This window comes from Nomascus leucogenys, chromosome 2 (assembly GCF_006542625.1).
Source record: "Nomascus leucogenys isolate Asia chromosome 2, Asia_NLE_v1, whole genome shotgun sequence".
NCBI lineage: Eukaryota > Metazoa > Chordata > Mammalia > Primates > Hylobatidae > Nomascus > Nomascus leucogenys.
In genome coordinates, this window is record NC_044382.1 from 40682231 (window position 1) to 40702164 (window position 19934).

General features: G+C 39.0%; 1 protein-coding gene across 3 annotated transcripts in view; it reads left to right on the forward strand.

Annotated features, from left to right (window-relative positions):
* FAM13B (family with sequence similarity 13 member B) overlaps positions 1-19934 on the forward strand; it is a 100436-nt gene that overhangs the window by 14916 nt on the left and 65586 nt on the right. For all 3 annotated transcript variants that reach the window (XM_030828706.1, XM_030828705.1, XM_030828707.1), the window contains exons 2-7: positions 3066-3232; positions 5124-5315; positions 5754-5966; positions 12293-12470; positions 13092-13233; positions 17083-17243. In XM_030828706.1, the coding sequence (XP_030684566.1) occupies positions 5159-5315; positions 5754-5966; positions 12293-12470; positions 13092-13233; positions 17083-17243 (851 nt within the window). In that variant the 5' untranslated portion in view covers positions 3066-3232; positions 5124-5158. The remainder of the gene's footprint in view (positions 1-3065; positions 3233-5123; positions 5316-5753; positions 5967-12292; positions 12471-13091; positions 13234-17082; positions 17244-19934) is intronic.

A 19934-nucleotide genomic window follows, 5' to 3' on the forward strand; every position in this document is an offset into this window, starting at 1 on the left:
TGTCCTCTTCTTATAAGGACATGAGCCGTTGGATTTAGGGCCTGCCCTAAATCTAGGATGATTTCCTCTTGAGATCCTTAACTAATTACACCTGCAAAGACCTTGTTTCCAGATAAAGTCACATTATGAGGTTCTTGGTGGACATGAGGTTTGGGGGGGGACACTATTCAACCCACCACAGATGTGAAGGGAATATTTACGTGATTTAAGCTCTGAAAAGGGGTAGGAAACAGGACTAAATAATGTCAACTACTTTGCAGTTTGCAGAAATGTTACCTTGGGCCACTCCCCAGTCTGAGAGTTCTCAGCAATGTGCTCTAGATACAAGTCCCAAGTGAAAGATTGGCTCCTGGGGCTTGGACCATAGGCCTGCCCTCTGGAAGTACCTGTTCGCAAGCTAGAAATAAATGATGACCTAAAATGTATGTAAGACTATGAGGCTGGGCATGGTGGATCATGTCTGTAATCCCAGGACTTTGGGAGGCTGAGGTGGGTGGATTGCCTGAGCCCAGGAGTTCAGGACCAGCCTGGGCAATGTGGTGAAACCTCATTTTTACAAAAATTAGCTGGGTGTGGTGGCCCATGCCTGTAGTCCTAGCTACTCAAGAGGCTGAGGTAGGAGGATCACGTAGGTCTGGGGAAGTCGAGGCTGCAGTGAGCTGTGATCATGCCACTGTACTCCAGCCTATCTCAAAAAAAGAAAAAGACTATGGCCAGTTTGAGCGCCAGAATGTGACATTCTATCATACTACAAATTGTGATAATTTACATGGAAAAATAGTATAGTGATTAAGAGCTCAAGGACTTTGAGAATCACATTCTCTGGTTTCATATTCTGCCTCTGACCCTTATTATCTGGGTGGACTGTGGGTAAATTGGTGAGCCTTGCAATGTCTAATTAAGGGTTAAAGAATACCTTAATACATGTAAAGTGCAGAGAACTGCCTGGCATATCATAACTGCTCATTTAATGTTTGTTGCTGCTATATCCGTCATCATCCTCAGGAGAGAGAGAAACTTGTCGTCAGAAAGATTGATGCCTTCGATTGTTTTCCTAGTATTGAGGGTAAATTTTTACTGATGAATTCATAGATTTCTACCCAGCCACACCTTAGAAAAATATGCTTTCAGGTTGTGTAGTTAGAGGTTGCCGGTAGTAGAGGTCATGAGATGAGATAATAGGCTCCTGACTGGGAGCAGTGGCTCACGCCTGTAATCCCAGCAAGGTGGGAGGGATTGCTTGAGCCCAGGAGTCTGAGACCAGCCTGAGCAACATGAGACTTCCTCTCTACTAAAAATACAGCTGGGCATGGTGGTGTGTGCATGTAGGCCCAGCAATTTGGGAGGCTGAGGCAGGGGATTGCTTGGGTCCAGGAGTTTGAGGCTGCAGTGAGCCATAATTGCACCACTGCACTCCAGCCTGGGTGACAGAGTGAGACCCTGTCTCGAAAAAAAAAAAAGAAAATAGATTCTTGGTTTCATTAACAAGGCATTCTAAACACTGAGTAGCTATTTTAGTGATATATAGAACTTGCTCCCTGACAGACTTTTGCAGTGAGTTTTCATTTATAGTACATCAAGGAAACCCCCCTTTATGTCATGAGGTTATCAGCTTGACTTTTAGTGTAAGTCTGTTAAATAACTTATCTCTGAAGTTAACTTCAAAGTTGTTTTCAAATGGATAGATAGGTAGATTAACTACATGTCTTAGCAGGCATTTCAGGATGTTTTGCAACTAATCATCCACTAAAAGATTTGTTATGGGAATGTGGTTTTCCTTCCCTTCAGTTTTTAATGTTCCTCCTGGAGGTGTATGTTACTAATAACACTTTGAAAACCACACTGATCGATATTACTCTTCTGCTTACCTGAAGCTTCTTGGGCAGAGTCCTGCAGTATAGTTTACTGAGCTTATTAAACGATTTGTTAACAGATGACTAGAATTCACGGAGGATAATGATACCATTAGAATTCACAAAGGATGATGAGACCAAATATTAAACACTTTGCGAAACAAGTTCTTCTCTCTCTCCCTAGTCTAATTGCTGGTCTTTTAGCATTATGCAAAGAAGAGAGAGGAGACTGGTTCTCTACTACATACATATGTTATCTCAGTTAAACTTAACAGCTGTACAGGTATTACTCTTTTTTTTTTGAGACAGGATCTCACTTTGTTGCCCAGGCTGGAGTGCAGTGGTGCAAACACAGCCCATTGCAGCCTCCATCTCCTGGCAGAAGTGATCCTCCCGCCTCAGCCTTGCAAGTAGCTGGGACTACAGGCACTACTATACCTGGCTAATTTCTAAATTTTTTTGTAGAGATGGGGTCTCACTATATTGCCTAGGCTGGTCTCAAACTCCTGGGCTCAAGTGATCCTCCCACCTTGGCCTCTCATAGTGTTGGGATTATAGCCGTGAGCCAATGCACCTGGCCTGTACAGGTAGTTTCCTGTTTTATATATAGAAACCTAGGCTCAGAGACATGGAAGTTGTTCACCATCATGTATCTACAAAATGACGGAGTTGTTCTTTGAATCTGAACCTTTCTGGGACTGTTCTTTTTGCTCTTTTCCAACATATGCTATCGCTTCTCTCAATTAGGGAGCTCAGGCAACCACTATGTTGTATACAAAAAAAGAAGAAAGTACTGAAGTATAGTAGCAAGCTTAAATCATATCTTTGATTCTTTGATCTTTTGAAAATACTTCCATGTTTAGTTCTGAGTATGTGAGGAAATGAGGAAGGAATGGGATGGGGTAGGGTGTCTACACATAATTGAGGAAAATGGATTATTTGAATGGTGTAGTCCTTGAAGATATGTCCTGTCACATATCCTCCTTTGCAATTCGTTTATTTATTTATCTTCAGTAGAAAGATCTCCAGTTTTCCATCATCATCTGAAACCTTTGCAAGGTTTTGCCTTTAGGTTACAGATAGATTTTTCAGACAGAAGAATACCTTTCAATATAGGTAACCTCTTAAGAGGACTTTACTGCTGCTTCTATTAATAGTCTCTTCTGACAGTTAAAGATGTGGGAAATTGAAATAATTGTTTTTGTCTTGTAGATTAACTGCTGAAGTACTGATCGAGTTCTGCATTTCTTCAATGAGGAACTACAGGCTGATCTTCTGCCATAATCTCAAACAGCCATAAATGACAAAAGAATGCTTGCTCAGTGAGGGTAGCTGGTGCAGAAGCCATTTTTTAAACTTAGGTATTTAAGTACTGAAAGGTAAGTTTTCAAAATGGTAACTATCTTGTGCTCTATAAATCCATAGAGATTTTGGAACTTGCCCCTATAGCTGCTATTTGATTTAACTTGAGGTTTTATAGTTCTTAGCTGGCACCAGATACGTTGAAGAATGGATGTTGCTTGTCTGAGACTATGTAAATGTATGGCATTTTGCTATCCTTAAGTTAATTTTTTCTTTTCTTTTAAGTTGGCTGCATTGTTTCCTAGTCATGTGACATTCTTGATCCAGTGGGTATACACTTGATCCAGTGGAGCTTATTTTTGTAAACTTATGAATTTTAGTAGACTTATTTTTGTGATTTGCTTTCTTTCTCTTGCAGTGAGAAAGAAATTGTTTTTCTGGGGTGATGGAAAAAATACCAGCTGGTGTCATTTTGTTCATTATCAACCTTTGAGTTTTTCTTTCTTTTACAAATACTCTTTTCCTACATAAAGTAATAAATGTGTAATGTGTTTATTTTACAAAATAAATTTTTCTTGGGATTACTTGTTCTCTGACGTGTCAGATATTGGAAATGGCCATCTGAGACATTGTTTTCTCCCACTTCTTTACTGATCACAATTCCTACAAAATTAGGACAAATAACTGTTTCTGAACTAGATGGCTCTGAAAATTTTTCTTTTGGATAATTATGAAATAACAGTGTTAAGGACAGGCACGATGGCTTGTGCCTATAATCCCAGCACTTTGGAGGCTGAGGCGGGCTGATCACCTGAGGTCAGGAGTTCAAGACCAGCCTGGCCAACATGATAAAACCCCGTCTCTACTAAAAATACAAAATTAGCCGGGCGTGATGGCGCACACCTGTAATCCCAGCTACATGGGAGGCTGAGGCAGGAGAATCGCCTGAACCCAGGAGGTGGAGGTTGCAGTGAGCCAAGATTGCACCATTGCATTCCAGCCTGGGCAAAAAGAGCGAAATTCCGTCTCAAAAAATAAAAAGAAATAACAGTGTTGATAAAAGGACATCTCTTACTGAAAGTTGGTGTCCAGAAATGAAAAATTTCTTTTTTATAAAAATGTATTGCAGGCTGGGTGTGGTGGCTCACACCTGTAATCCCAGCACTTTGGGGGCTGAGACGGGTGGATCACGAGGTCAGGAGATGGAGACCATCCTGGCTAACATGGTGAAACCCCGTCTCTACTAAAAATACAAAAAAAAAAAAAAAAAAATTAGCCGGGCGTGGTGGCGGGCGCCTGTAGTCCCAGCTACTTGGGAGGCTGAGGCAGGAGAATGGCATGAACCCAGGAAGCAGAGCTTGCAGTGAGCCGAGATCATGCCACTGCACTCCAGCCTGGGCAACAGAGCGAGACTCCGTCTCAAAAAAAAAAAAAAATTACAGCTGCTTTATCATGTAGAAATAAGAACTCATTAATCTTGTTCTTATTAGCCTGTCTTTTATAAAAAGTGGTTATTAGATCATCACTTTCTAAAAAGGATTCTCTTCCGTTTGGGCTTATGAATTGAGGGGTTAGATGAGCTTATATGGCACAGTCCAGAGTGGGTTTGGATTTACCTGTGTCATTAACAAGCTTGTTCAGTAAAGGTTTTCTTGGAGCCAGATTTGCTCCTTAATTTGTCTTTGGGACATTAATGCCTCTTGCTAAATCTTTGATGATTAACTTTGCTATTGTTTGATAAGTATGCAAGCACTAAAGGGAGCATTCAGCACTAACTCTTCGTAATAGGGAATATGTTTAGGTAATTGTACTGAACTTCATCTGTAGAACACACTATGGGCCTGCTAACTGAAACATATTTAAATAGATGAGAACACATTCAGGTGTAAAGCATTTTTCTTTAATGTATCTAGTCGTATTGCCACCTGTTAATCATTATAGTCTTTTTTTTTGTCTTTCATTTGGCAGAAAAGACAGCTTTGATTTCTGGCTGCAAAAAAGATATGAGGAAGAGCTCCTCCCCTTCCTTGAGTAACTGCAACTCCGTTCTTGCTAACAAAATATTTGGAATTCCACTTGATGAGCTGCAGCAGGGAGGACATCCAGACAATGAGGTTCCATTCATAGTCCGCCACGTTGTGGACTATATTGAGGAACATGGTATACATTTCCTTACTTTGAGGGCTAGCTTTTGTTTTAATAAACACAACTTACCCCTTTTTGACCTTGGATTTTTAATTTTTTTTTTTAATATGGAAAGTCCAAAACAGGAAAAACTAGAAATTCTTTTTAATGTTTTAGTGTGATTTTTACTTAAATTCATTTGCTTAGAAATGACAGTTGCCCAGCCTAGAACAAGTTTTAGTGGGGGTGATAGGAATATTTTTAATGGATATAAGGGGTGGGATAAAATAGAATATCCCTTAGAACAGAGATAGTATGTTTCTAGATGTATAATTTGAAGGTTTTTAGTCAAGTCCAGGGAGCCAAGAAAGGCTTTCCAAAAGTATGAGTATTTTAAGTTAATTGGAGAATGAATATATATGGTCAAGCAGTTGACATTGCAGCTTATTGAGTGATTGCCTTGAACTAACATAGGAGGTCTGGAGCAACAAGGACTTTTTCAAGTCAATGGAAATGCTGAGACAGTGGAGTGGCTTCGGCAGAGATACGACAGCGGAGAAGAGGTGGATTTGGTTAAGGAAGCAGATGTTCCCTCAGCTATTAGCCTTCTTAGATTTTTTCTTCAAGAACTTCCTGAACCTGTTATCCCTGGCAGTTTACATATTCACTTGATGCAGCTTTCTCAAGGTAACATAATTTGATACTTATCAATCGGTCATTTGTTGTTAATTTTCTAGTCTTTACCTTTTAGAAATCTTGACATGTAAACAGTAAGTATAGTATTTTAGACATTAATTTGTTATCTTCTCATTTGCTTTTTGGGGTTGTATGATCTTGTCATAGGAAAGGCAAGTTCTGGGATCCCTCTAGTACTATTTACTTTTTGTGATTGGTGTTATTAGCCTAAGATACAGGGTGAAGAAGAGGAAAGGGAGGAGACAAGAACAAGGAGTAGGAGGGGTCATCAAAAAGAAAGAAGACAAATTTATGTAAGGTAATGTGTGTGGTGGCACAATGTCCAATAGAGCCAAAGGTGTTGCTTAGTGGTGATATTACCACTATTAGGGTTACTTATCCCTGGTTTGATAGAATTTCCTAGCAAAAGCAAGAAGACAACTTTGATTCTAGGCTTGGAATATACCTAAAACTTGTTCTTGGACACTTAGCTAAAGGAAATGGATATCAAATTGAACATTAGACTCTAAGCCAAAGAAACAAAAAAAGATGTATCTTTGTTAGGTTTTTTTGGTGGTGACTAAAAAGTAGTGCTTAGCTAGAGTGGGACAGGAACAGGAAAAATAATGGTAGAGGCAGCAGAAAGGTCAAAGAACTAAGAAGTGAGGAAATGCTTCTGTTCCTAGAGCCAAATGGTATTCATATATATGTAATGGAGGGACGTGCTTCATTATATAGGAAAATATATAAAGTTGGCATATAGCATTATATATTTCTTGAATTTTAAAACTACCTTTTCAGGCTTTTTTGATATTATGCAATTCATTTATTTTTGGAATCGGGGCTTCTAAAGAAATTCAGTTATGCTAAGAAATTGTAACTACTTCCTTTATGCCTATCTCTATCACAGCTGGACATTCTGTAATACGTGTGTATATATGCTTAAGTATTAGGTTGTCAGAGAAGGTGTATTTTCTTTCGAAAGTGTTTATCCGTCTTTTTCTTGAATTTTAAACTGTGAGCCTAAGTTAGATGTCTTTGATTTATGTATCAAGGTCAATGCAAAGACGTTCTGTGACCCTCTTACACATGTTTTCTGTACAGCTAAATCATAAGGCTTACTTTGAACTTGCTATATTCAGGAATGGGTAACCTGATTCAATTCTGTTCTTTTACTCTATAATCTGGATCAAAAAAACAGGTTTTAAAATGAAATGTTATTAGTAAGGCTGCCCTTTTTTCAATGCATCACTTTAATTTTTCTCCCCCCAAAATTACGCTTTTTTGTTTTGAATTTTTGAATCCATTTTATTATTACAGGAATTTTTTCAAATGTTTATGTTGAGACATGTAATAAGCATTTTGCATTTATTAAATATGAACTGAAACCAATATGGTAAAGGTTTTTTGAGCCTTTTAAAATAACTCTAGAGCCATTCTCTTTATAGTGTTAGGTTTCCATGTTCCCTCTGTTAGCTGAATTGCAGACACGTATTTAAAGTTCCAAGAGTCAGATAATCTTTCAGTCCTGAATGAAAATTTATAAATTAATAATTGCAGTGAGATTTAATGGAAGCAAAGTCATTGACTCACTGGTAGAATCTATCAGAAGCTATTTATTTTTCACTAGGATTGTCATTTCAATTGGTTTTCATTTATTTGTTGTTTTTTTTTGAAATGTCCTTGCTCTGTCGCCCAGGCTGGAGTGCAGTGGTGTGATCCTAGTTCATTACAGCCTTGATCTCCAGGGCTCAAGTGATCTTCTCGCTTCAGCCTCTTGAGTAGCTGGGACTGCAGGCGCTCACCACCATGCCTGGCTAATTTTTTAAAATTTTTTATGTTTTGTAGAGACAAGATCTTGCTATGTTGCCCAAGCAAGTCTTGAACTCCTGAGCTCAAGTGATCCTCCTGTCTCAGTTTCCCAAAGCACTGGGATTATAGGAGTGAGCCATTGTACCTAGCCTGGTTTTCATATGACAGCATCATGTACTGTTGGGACAACTAAGTTCCTCTTCAAAGACACAACTTTCTGGCCATAAATTGTAAACCAATCCTACCCCTTCTTTTCTTTCAAAAATCGCACATTTACCCTATTTGAAAAAGTTTCAGTCTTAGCCATGGCCTGGTTTTCATTTAAAATTATGACAGCACCATGTGCTGTGTTGACATTCATGGAATTATAATATGCATCTCGTTACTTATTCTTACGCTAACATTCACTTGTGAAGGAATTTAAGATATGCAAAAATTTGCAAAAAATATGCACAAAAAAAGCAAAAATGCTTATGGTCAATAAGTGCTTTCATGTTTAATATGAGAAATTCACTGTTTTCTTCTATTTTCCACTTATACATACATAATCATTAGCATGCGTATGTATGTGTGCACATATACTCACATATACACCCATTTCTTTAATAGCTCTGCAGCTAGGTATGGTAGTATTTGAGGTGATATTTGCATTTATGTTGTAATATCATCTGTTCATTCATTCATTTAGTTATTTTGGGAAGGTGTCTAGATCTCTGAACAAAGTTTCCTCTCTTCATTTACTGTAGATAATTTTGTTTGTTTCTTTTATTTTTTGAGACAGAGTCTTGCTCTGTCACCCAGGCTGGAGTGCAGTGGGACCATCTTGGCTCACTGCAACCTCTGCCTCCCAGGTTCAAGTGATTCTTGTGCTTCAGCCTCCTGAGTAGCTGGGACTACAGGTGTGTGCTACCGTACCCAGCTAATTTTTGTATTTTTAGTAGAGATGGGGTTTCACCTTGTTGGCCAGGCTGATCTCGAACTCCTGACCTCAAGTGATCCACCCATCTTGGCCTCCCAGAGTGCTGGAATTACAGGCATGAGCCATGGCGCCCAGCTGTAGATAAATAATATGATAATATTTTAATGTTCACAAATACATGACAGTTACTGCTTTTAAGATCATGGAAGAAACACTGTTGCAGTTGCAGTTCAGCTTTTGTTTTTAAAAAGTGGTTTCATTTTTCTGTGGTAGCTGGACAGTGCATACACTGGTGTGGTCAAACCTTTTATTTAGACTAGGGTTTCACAGCCTTGGTACTGTTGATTTTGGGCTTGATAATTTTTTGTGATGGGGAGTTGTGTCCCTTAGGATGTTTAGCAGCATTCCTGACCTCTACCAAAGGCACTGTCTTCCCCAAAGTCATGACAACCGTTCATTGTCAGATGTTGACAACTTCTGGGTTAGACTATAATGGTTAGTCCAACTGCTTATACATTGTGTTTTGGTAGAGAACATAGCTAGCAGTTTTGTGGATTAGTTAGAACATTTCCAAAAAATGTTACGGTACTTGAAGGAATTGTTAGGGGAAACTTCTCTGATACATACATTATTTTCCCTGGATGTGATTTAACTAGAAAGTAGACTCCAAAGGAAAGAAATTTAAGCAAGTATGTATATATTTAGTGTATTTTGAAATGCTTCTCTGCCTTATTTGAAGACTTCAGACACAGGCCAGTATGGGTACAAATGTGTAGAAGAAATGTAGCCAAACAAAACTTTGGATAATGTGGATAGTATTTCAAATAAAAACAGTATTGCCACAAGCTTACCAACTCAAATCAAATGGTGTAGTATGTTCAACATCTTTTTTCAGTTATTGTGTATTCATTCAGTGAATTCAATTAATGTTTATTGAACATCTGCTATATGCTAGACAGTGCTCTAGATCAGCAGTCCCCAACCTTTTTGACACCAGGGACCGGTTTTGTGGAAGACAATTTTTCCACTGATGGAGAGGAGGAATGGTTTTGGGATGAAACTGTTCCAACTCAGATCATTAGGCGTTAGATTCTCATAAAGAAAGTACATCTAGATCCCTTGCATGCATAGTTCACAGTAGCATTCTTGCTCCTATGAGAATCTAATGCCGCCACTGATCTGACTGGCTGCTCACCTCCTGCTGTATGGCCCAGTTCCTAACAGGCCACAGACTGGTCTGCAGCCCCGGCTGGGGACCCTTGCTCCAGATACTGAGAATTCAGCACTGAAAAAAACTAGATGAAAATCTCTGCCCTCATGACTGGATGTGGTGACTCACGCCTGTAATCCCAGCACTTTGGGAGGCTGAGGTGGGAGGATCACTTGAGCCTAGGAGTTCTAGACCAGTCTGAGCAACATAGGGAGACCCTGTCGCTATGGAAACTTCAAAAAATAGCCAGCTGTGATGGCATTTGCTTGTGGTTCTAGCTACCTAGGAAGTTGATGTGGGAGGATCGCTTGGGCCTGGGAGGTTGAGGCTGTGGTGGGCCTCAGTGATCATGCCACTGCACTCCAGCCTGGAGTGACAGCCTGTCTCAAAGAAAAAAATATCTCTGCCCTCACAGAACTAAAATGCTATAGGTGATAAGGGAAGATGGTAAAATAGATGATAAAAATAAACATATGGATAGGTATGCTAGACATTAAGTGCCACAGAGCTGGAGAGAATGTTAGGTAGAATTTGTCAGTGTTGGTATCTTCATTATATTGATAATATTAACTGCTTGCATTTTTGATATGTGATTTTCTAAAATAATTTTCTGCTGAATGCTTAGGTTGTTAAAATTTCTCATCAGTTATAGGTACGTGATTTAAACATTAATCCAGGGACTATTCTGTCTGATTTTAAGATTAAAGTACTGGTACATTTGAATGGACAGCTGGTACTATTACAAGGTATAGAAGAGTTGTTATTGGTTGCATTTTAAATTTTAAGTAAAACTCATGTGACTAGCCTTTCCTGATAAACTTAAAATTTTTTTTTTTTTTTTGGAGATGGAGTCTCGCTCTGTCCCCCAGGCTGGAGTGCAGTGGTGCGATCTCGGCTCACTGCAAGCTCCGCCTCCTGGGTTCACGCCATTCTCCTGCCTCAGCCTCCCGAGTAGCTGGGACTACAGGCGCCTGCCAACACACCCGGCTAATATTTTGTATTTTTAGTAGAGACGGGGTTTCACCGTGTTACCCAGGATGGTCTCGATCTCCTGACCTTGTGATCCGCCTGTCTCGGCCTCCCAAGGTGCTGGGATTACAGGCGTGAGCCACCGTGTCCAGCCTTTTTTTTTTTTTTTTTTTTTTTTTTTTTCTTTTTGAGACACGGTCTTACTCTGTCACCCAGGCTGAAGTGCAGTGGCACAATCTCGGCTCACTGCAACCACTGCCTCCTCTCACCTCAGCCTCCTGAGTAGCTGAGACCACATGTGTGTGCCAGTACACTCGGTTAATTTTTGTATTTTTGGTAGAACGGGGTTTCGCCATGTTGCCCAGGCTGGACTCAAACTCCTGAGCTCAGGCAATGCACCTGCCTCAGCCTCCTAAAGTGCTGGGATTACAGGTGTGAGCCACCATACCAGGCCAAATTTTTGTTTTTTTAATCAACATAGTACTGGAGTCCTATTTCCTGATAAACTTTTTAGACTAGTATTATTTTGCAGAGATAGCTAATATCATTACTGTAACCTTTTACTAAGAGTTTTTCAGTAAAATAATTTTAAGAACCTGCGGAAAAATACAAAATGAAACATAATTTAATTGATTTTTACTCATGTAGCACAATAAATCACTTCATTTCGAGAGGACCTCTGAGCGCTTATTTCTCCCAAATGGGATCCTCACCAATCAGTGCAATGAATACGGGTCTAGTTTCTGTTAATGAAAACTCATTGACACGATAAATACAAGGCCTAACTTGCGTGATAAAGTTTACTTGATAAGCAGAAACCAACATAAATTTAGACGAGAAAAACAGATGAGAAATGAAAGACCTTTTAATTTAGTTCTACTGATATTGCTGAAGTTAATCGTTTATTTTAGGAAGCCAGGAGAAGAAAATCACACTGTTACCTTGTTCTTTCCTTGTTTTTACTTTCATCTAAGCTGAAAGGTATCACTGATACTATTAGCCCCTCAAATTGCATCTCTGCTTTGCTCACTATTGGTTCGTATTGTCTGGCATGGCCAGTGCATTTTGACTTCTTATAGTTGGCACTAGTGTGGAAACACAGGTACAGTCATGCTGGAGACAGTAGGATGAGAATTAAAAAAAAAAAAAAAAAACTAGAGAATTGGGGCCAATGAGTAATAGATGAGGAAAACATCCTCCAGCAATTAAGGGGTTGAGTTCCTTTTTTCCAGCTCCTCTTCTCCACCTCTTCTCCATTTCATAAGTGAAATACAAAGCCCTAAGGCATTTGGCCGCAGTAGAGGAAGTGAAGAGGTTTTGAATTGTTATAGTAAAAAGGTGATGTGGGTGGAGTAATGTGAACCTGGCAAAATATCAGAGCTTTGCTTTTTCCTTTATTGAAAAAAACCTGTTATTATTGTTTTATAGATTATAATAATGAAGATGAATTTGGAAGAAAGTTGAGGTTCCTCTTACAACAGCTTCCACCTGTTAATTACAGTTTGTTAAAGTTTCTGTGTAGATTTTTAGCCAATGTAGCATCACATCATGAAGAAATTTGGTCTGCAAATTCTTTGGCTGCTGTCTTTGGTCCAGATGTCTTCCAGTAAGTTGTTTCAAAAATTTTTGTTTAATTTTTAAAAATTAGATATCTGAGGCCAGGCGCAGTGGCTCACGCCTGTAATCCCAGCACTTTGGGAGGCTGAGGTGGGCAGATCACAAGGTCAGGAGATCGAGACCATCCTGGCTAACACGGGTCAAACCCTATCTCTACTAAAAATAAAACAATTAGCTGGGCATGGTGGCGGGCGCCTGTAGTCCTAGCTGCTCGGGAGGCTGAGACAAGAGAATGGCGTGAACCCGGGGAGGCAGAGCTTGCAGTGAGCCGAGATCGCGCCACTGCACTCCAGCCTGGGTGACAGAGCAAGACTACATCTCATAAAAAAAAAAAAAAAAAAAATTAGATATATGAAATGGAATCATTATATTGTTTCCCAAGGATCGTAGATTGCTTGATGAACAATTATTTTTTATAGTAGATATGATTAATTCTTACAGCATTTTCGTGAACAGGGTACAAATTAGGTAGGTTTTACAGATGGGAGAAGGGAAGCACAGAATGGTGACATAAATTGCCCATATTCGTAAAGTATCTCATTGATTGTCTTCTATCTTTACCTGTGATTGATTTAAGAACTCCCTATTCAATTTGGACTTCTACTCTTAGCATTTACACAGATGTGGAAGATATGAAAGAGCAAGAAATAGTGAGCAAGATAATGGCTGGACTTCTGGAAAACTACTATGAGTTTTTTGAGAATGAAGAGGAAGATTTTTCATCTAATGATTTGAGTTCAATTACTGAACAGGTGAGAATATTCTATTTGGAGGGATAATTTTTTTTTTTTTTTTTTTTTTTTTTTTTTAAGAATAATATGCTCTTAAAGACTTGCCACAGACATAAGTGGAATTTAAGTACTGACCTGGAAGTAATTATCTTGGTTATTATATGTAATCAGTAGGTGGCACATTCATGATTTTTTTCCTGAACAACATCCTGTCCTCCATAATTCGATTAATAAGGAAAAGGCATTAAAATCAAGAGTATATGGTAGAGATTTTTTGTTTCTTTTCCTATTGTTTATTTTGTAAGGATAATGCAGTGTTTTAGTTTTTTGCAGAGAAACTGCTAGCACAGAGGAATATAGGCAAGGGGTGAGAAATTTAAAGTAGAGGGAAAGATTCGGTACACATTTTTAAAAATTTGAAGTTTTTCTTCAATAATACAGCAAATCAACACAATAATATAATTGTCACTAATGGGAAGCATCTGGATATTAATAGTTTAAGTGGCAGGTAATTTTTAAATTCTGGTGACTCTAGAATATGAAAATCTCTTTCTGAGGTTACATTATAATCTTTTAAAAAATTGTTTTATTATTTATAGAGACAGGGTCTTGTTATGTCGCCCAGGTTGGTCTTGAACTCTTGGCCTCAAGCAGTCCTCCTGCTTTGGCCTTCCAAAGTGTTGGTATTACAGGTGTGAGCCACCACACCTGGCCCCACAAAATGATTTTAAAAAGTGTGATGTAACATGTTAAAATAGGCCAGGTATGGTGGCTCACGCCTATAATCCCAGCACTGTGGGAGGCTGAGGTGGGTGGATCAGCTGAGGTCAGGGGTTTGAGACCAGCCCGGCCAACATGGTGAAACACTGTCTGTACTAAAAATATAAAAATTAGCCAGGCATAGGGGCATGTGCCTGTAATCCCAGCTACTCGAGAGGCTGAGGCAGGATAATTGCTTGAACCTGGGAGGCGGAGGTTGCAGTGAGCCAAGATCGTAGCACTGCACTTCAGCCTGACCGACAGAGCAAGACTCCATCTTAAAAACAAACAAAAATGTTAAAATAATAGTATCTCTGTACCAAAAAGGTGTGAACTGAGTAAGTTTTTATTCTCAGTTTTAAAAGCCTTCTTTAAAAATGTTTTTTGATATTTTGCTGTTGTGCCCAAGCTTTTATTAATCAACCACAATAATTCCCACCCCTGCCCCAACCTTTTTTTTTTTTTTTTTTTTTTTTTTTTTGAGACAGTCTCGCTCTGTCGCCCAGGCTGGAGTGCAATGGTGTGATCTTGGCTCACTGCAACCACCGTCTCCCAGGTTCAAGCAATTCTCCTGCCCCAGCGTCCCGAGTAGCTGGGACGACAGGCACTCGCCACCATGCCTGGCTAATTTTTGTATTTTTAGTAGAGACAGACTTTCGCCATGTTGGCCAGACTGGTCTCGAACTCCAGGCCTCAGGTGATCCACCCACCTCTACCTCCCAAAGTGCTGGAGTTACAAGCATGAGCCACTGCACCTGGCCCCCTTTTATACTTCTGAAAACTTTTTTTTTTTTTGGCCAGTGTTTCCTTGCTTAGATTACCAGATGGATATTAAGTACATCCTCTCAACTTTCACTAGTTAATAAAATACATAGATGGGGAAAGAGGATAATTTCCCATTAGATCTATTTTAAAACCTGATCTATCATTTGGGATTTTCATCTTTGTGTTGAAATTTTACCTCTCAGCTAATCACTTAGGCCAGTGATTTTTCAGTCCTTTTCATTAGCATTATACATGATGTGGGATAGACTAGGAAAGACATTTATAAACACAACGAATTATACAGAATCTGCAGCATGTACTTTACATGTGAACTTAATGGTTCACTAACTGTTTTGTTTTTATTTTTGAGACAAAGTCTTGCTGTGTTGCCCAGGCTGGAGTGCAGTGGTGCAATCTTGGCTCACTGCAACCTCTGCCTCCTGGGTTCAGGCAATTCTGTCTCAGCCTTCGGAGTAGCTGGGATTACGGGCACATGCCACCACATCCGGCTAATTTTTGTATTTTTAGTATAGGTTGGATTTCGCCATGTTGGCCAGGCTGGTCTTGATCTTCTGCCCTCAAGTGATCCACCCACCTTGGCCTCCCAAAGTTCTGGGATTACAGGCATGGGCCACCGCGCCTGGCCTAACTATTGTTAATAATGACTTTTTAGTGACCCATCTGACTAGTGACCTTGATAGACATGTGGTAGAGACCTCCTGCTTTAGGTAGTTTGGATGGTGGATACTCTCTTTATTTATATAAAAAATGATGTTACTTGTAGAAACCACGATCTATGCTATTAAAGAAATGACAATTTCAGTTATGATAGGCATTATTGATTATTATGTATAGACATTGCTGAAGAGGTTACGTATTTTAATCCTTTCAACCAGCTCTGTGAGGTAGTTAGTATAGCATTTCCATTTTATACTTAAGACTTGGACAAGTTAAATAAGTTGCCAGAGAAAGTTAGGGGCAAGTAGGGATGTGTGAATATAGATATTTCTGCCTCTGAGGCCTAGCTTTTAGCTATTGTGTTATACTTTATTTAATTTCGACACCGAATCTTACTCTGTCACCCAGGTTGGAGTGCAGTGTCACAATCATGTCTCTCTGCAGCCCCAACCTCCTGGGCCCAAGTGATTCTCCTACCTCAGTCTCTCAAGTAGCGGGGACTACAAGCACATGCCACCATGCCTGGCTAATTTTTGTATTTTTTTGTAGAGACAAGGTTTCACCACGTTGCCCAGGCTGGTCTGGAACTCCTGGGTTCAAGGGTTCCAACCCCCTCCGCCTCTCAAAAGTGCTGGGATTATAGGTGTGAGCCACCAACCGTACCCAGCCTGTATTATACTTTAAAATAGGCACTCTGTACTTGTTGATTAGGAGTGTGATAGAATATCACAGTGTAATTACCTTTCTTTTGGTTGCAGTTTTACTTTCTGATAGTATTCTAGTAACTGTATTTGTCTATCAGGAAAAACACCACTGTTACATGTAGTAGTAAACACATTTATTCTAGATATTTCTATTGCATTTTTCTAGCACGGAGAAAAAGCATACTTTTATTGCTCAGAGTCTTTAATGACTAGTATTAGTTTATGTTAAGCAATTCTATAGATAGTTTCTTCTTTGGGATAACTTAAAAACTCATTTGAAAATATTTTGCTGGTTTTCCTTCTCTAATATTTCAGTATCTTTTTATTAGAGTGATTACCTATGTAGCCAGTTTGATAATGGTGGACATTTTAGAGCTCCTGCTAGCAAGATAATTATAACCTTGACTTGTGCTTACTGGTCAAAATATGAGTTCTTCCTTGTTATAGGATTCCATCTCTTCATGAATAATTCAATCTGAATCACTTAGAAGTTAGCTGACTTTTTCTAAAATGTAGCTAACATCTTAAGGCAACATTTTTTTGCCCTTTTTTCACACTTACTATATTAAAATGACTTGTTTAAGGCATCTGGAAAATCAGATCAATTAAAAGTCTGTTGTAAGTGTTAGATTTACGAAACTAGTTAGAAAATTAAATTTTCTTAGTGTTAACTATACCCTACAGGCTTACTTATATTCCTAGATATACTAATTTTGCAATATACTAATATACTAATTTGCAACTAGTGGTACACTAATCCTGCTTCAAAATGTTACATTTGTCTAGTTACAATTTTATTTTGATGTGAGAAAGTTGACAGTTACTTACTCCATAAGAGAGATTGGTCCTAGGAAATGAAATAAAAATGAGTTGTTTGTGTTTAAAATTTTCATAGAATAGTATGTCTTAGATGTGTTAACAGTTTCATTACATTTTAATTCCGAATTTCCTTTTATTTATATAGGTTAATGAACTTTCTGAGGAAGAAGAGGAAGATGAAAAGCTGGAACATATTGAAGAACTTCCAGAAGAGGGTGCAGAAAAATCAAATGACATGCCAGAGGTGGTACAATTAAGGATGACTGAAAACATCCTGGAATCAAATAGTGTTACGGCAACAACAAGGTAATAGCTCAGTTGAATGAACTTTAGCTTTTGAGTATTTCATTCTAAGTGTAGACTCACTCCAGCACTCGGGAACACAAACTGTAACTATATGTGAAAGTTTGGCATTTGCGTGTGTAAAAGAGCAAGAAGTAAAATTTAAAGATGCAGTCTTGCTAAGGAATTTTCAGTTATTAGTGTTAATACCTTTTTTCAAAAGCATAACCTCTTAGAAATATTTCTTGTTAGAGTTTGTTTTGTATTAGCTTATTAATTGGGCTGGATAAAATTTCAGAACCTCTGGAAGTAGCATCGTTAGAGACGGATACAGTGGCTGAATTGACTTGTATATCCCATTTCCAGGCTACAATTAGTTGTAACTAGGCTGTGAGGATGGAACTCTTATCCATTAAGATAGTGCTTTCCAATTCTTTTCATGTACAAAATGATTAATATTTACGTGGCATGCTGGGTAAATTCGATAAATGTGGTAGGCTGAAGACCCTATCCCAGCACATAGCTGGGACCACTGGGCACACTATTTAGGAAGCTTTAGAAAACTCAGGAGAAAGAGTGAACCTTTCTGTGGCTTTTGATAAATATTTCCAGACTACTTAAAGGATGTGACCCAGTTTACATTGTCATACTCCCCATATGTATCTTCAGGTCTGCTAAGTTCTGTGCTAGTTCTCCGTAAAGCTCCATGGTTTACTAACCCTTTCTACTTAGGAGGATCCAGCTATATATTTAGTCCACTAGATATTTTTCATTTAATTTGTGTTCAGTGGAATGGTGGTTAAAAAAAAGAGGAAATAAGAATTTGAATCAGAAAGCAAAATGTCATTTAAAAGTAACTGGTAATATCTAAGGGAAGAGCTATCTATTGCCATTTAGGGAAATTATGAAGTAATTTTAAATGCTGCTAAACACAATTATTACATTTCTCTGTAGGCCTCTAGATCTTTATATAATCGATGGTTTCTTCAAACATGATCATAATTCTGTTAGCATGTTTATTCTCTGTTGCCCGATTTAACATTCTGTTTTTGCTTTTATGTGTGTTTACATGACCTTCTAATTTATTTTTTGATGGTCTCTTAACTATTTTAAGTATATATTAAAATGTTATCTATATGTTCAGAAATTTAACTATATTCTAACATTCTTTTTTCTTGATATTTTGAGTTGTTTCAGCTAGCTTGTCAGTACTGTACTGCCACTAAAAAAAAAAAACAAAACACCTTTGTTGTTTGGCCCTTTCCTCCTTCTAAATTATTTGGATAAATTACTGGAATTGAAGAGTGACCCTTTCTCTGGCTTTTGATAAATATTTCCAGACTGCTTAAAGGACGTGACCCAGTTTGCACTGTCATTAACAGTATTTTCTTGAGGACCTTACAGCAGTAGATTTAAATGGGTGTTTTAAATTTTGTTAATTAATTAATTTATTATTATTTTTTGAGACCAGAGTCTCACTCTGTCAACCAGGCAGGAGTGCAGTGGCACAATCTCGGCTCACTGCAACCTCTGTCTCCCGGGTTCAAGTGATTCTCATGCCTTAGCTTCCCAAGTAGCTGAGACTATAGGCACGCATCACCATGCCCAGCTAACTTTTGTATTTTAGGAGAGATGCAGTTTCACCATGTTGGCCAGGCCGGTCTCAAATTCCTGGCCTCAAGTGATGCGCTTGCCTTGGCCTCCCAGAGTGCTGGGATTGCAGGAGTGAGCCACTGCACCCGGCCTCTAATTTTGTTAATTTAGAGCTCTGCTCTCCAATAAGGTGGCCATTAGCTCATTCTGTGTATTTATTATTATTTAATGACAGGGTCTCTTGCTCTGTCATCCAGTCCGGAGTGCAGTGGCACAATCACAGCTCATGTATAGCCTCTACGTCTTGGGCTTAAGCAGTCCTCCTGCCTCAGGCTCCTGTGTAGCTGGGACCACGGGTGCTTGCTACCATGCCCAGCTAGGTTTTGTATGTTTTGTAGAGATGGGGTTTCGGCATGTCACCCAAGCTGGCCTTGAGCTCCTGGGCTTACAGGTGTGAGCCACTGTGCCCGGCCACTTGTGTGTATTTAAATGTAAACTTAAACGAACTGAAATTAAATAAAATTTTAAAATTCCTTCCATATTTGTGCCACCTACGTTTCAAGTGCTCAGTAGCCACACGTGTGGCAAGTGACTATCATGTTGGGCAGTGCAGATATAGAACATTTCTATCATTGCAGAATTTCTTTTGGACAGTGCTGATTTAGACAAGTGAATTCATTAAGTATTTTTATTTATGTAATTACCAGCAAGGCTAAATATGGTTTCAAATACATATTACTAATAGCTTCTCTTCGATCATCTGTCTGGTTTTGTAGAGGATCCTCCTTTGCTCCAACACAGTCATTTTAGAAGGATTCACTGGAGATCTAGTGGTTGTCTGTTTTGTTTTGTTTTTTTTTTTTTTTTTTTTTTGAGATGGAGTTGCGTTCTGTTGCCCAGGCTGGAGTGCAGTGGCGTGATCTCGGCTCACTGCATCCTCCACCTCCTGAGTTCAAGCGATGCTCTGGCCTCAGCCTCCCGATTAGCTGGAATTACAGGCCCGCGCCACCATGGCTGGCTAAGTTTTGTATTTTTAGTAGAGACGGGGTTTCACCATGTTGGCCAGGCTGGTCTCAAACTCCTGACTTCAGGTGATCTGCCCACCTCAGCCTCCCAAAGTGC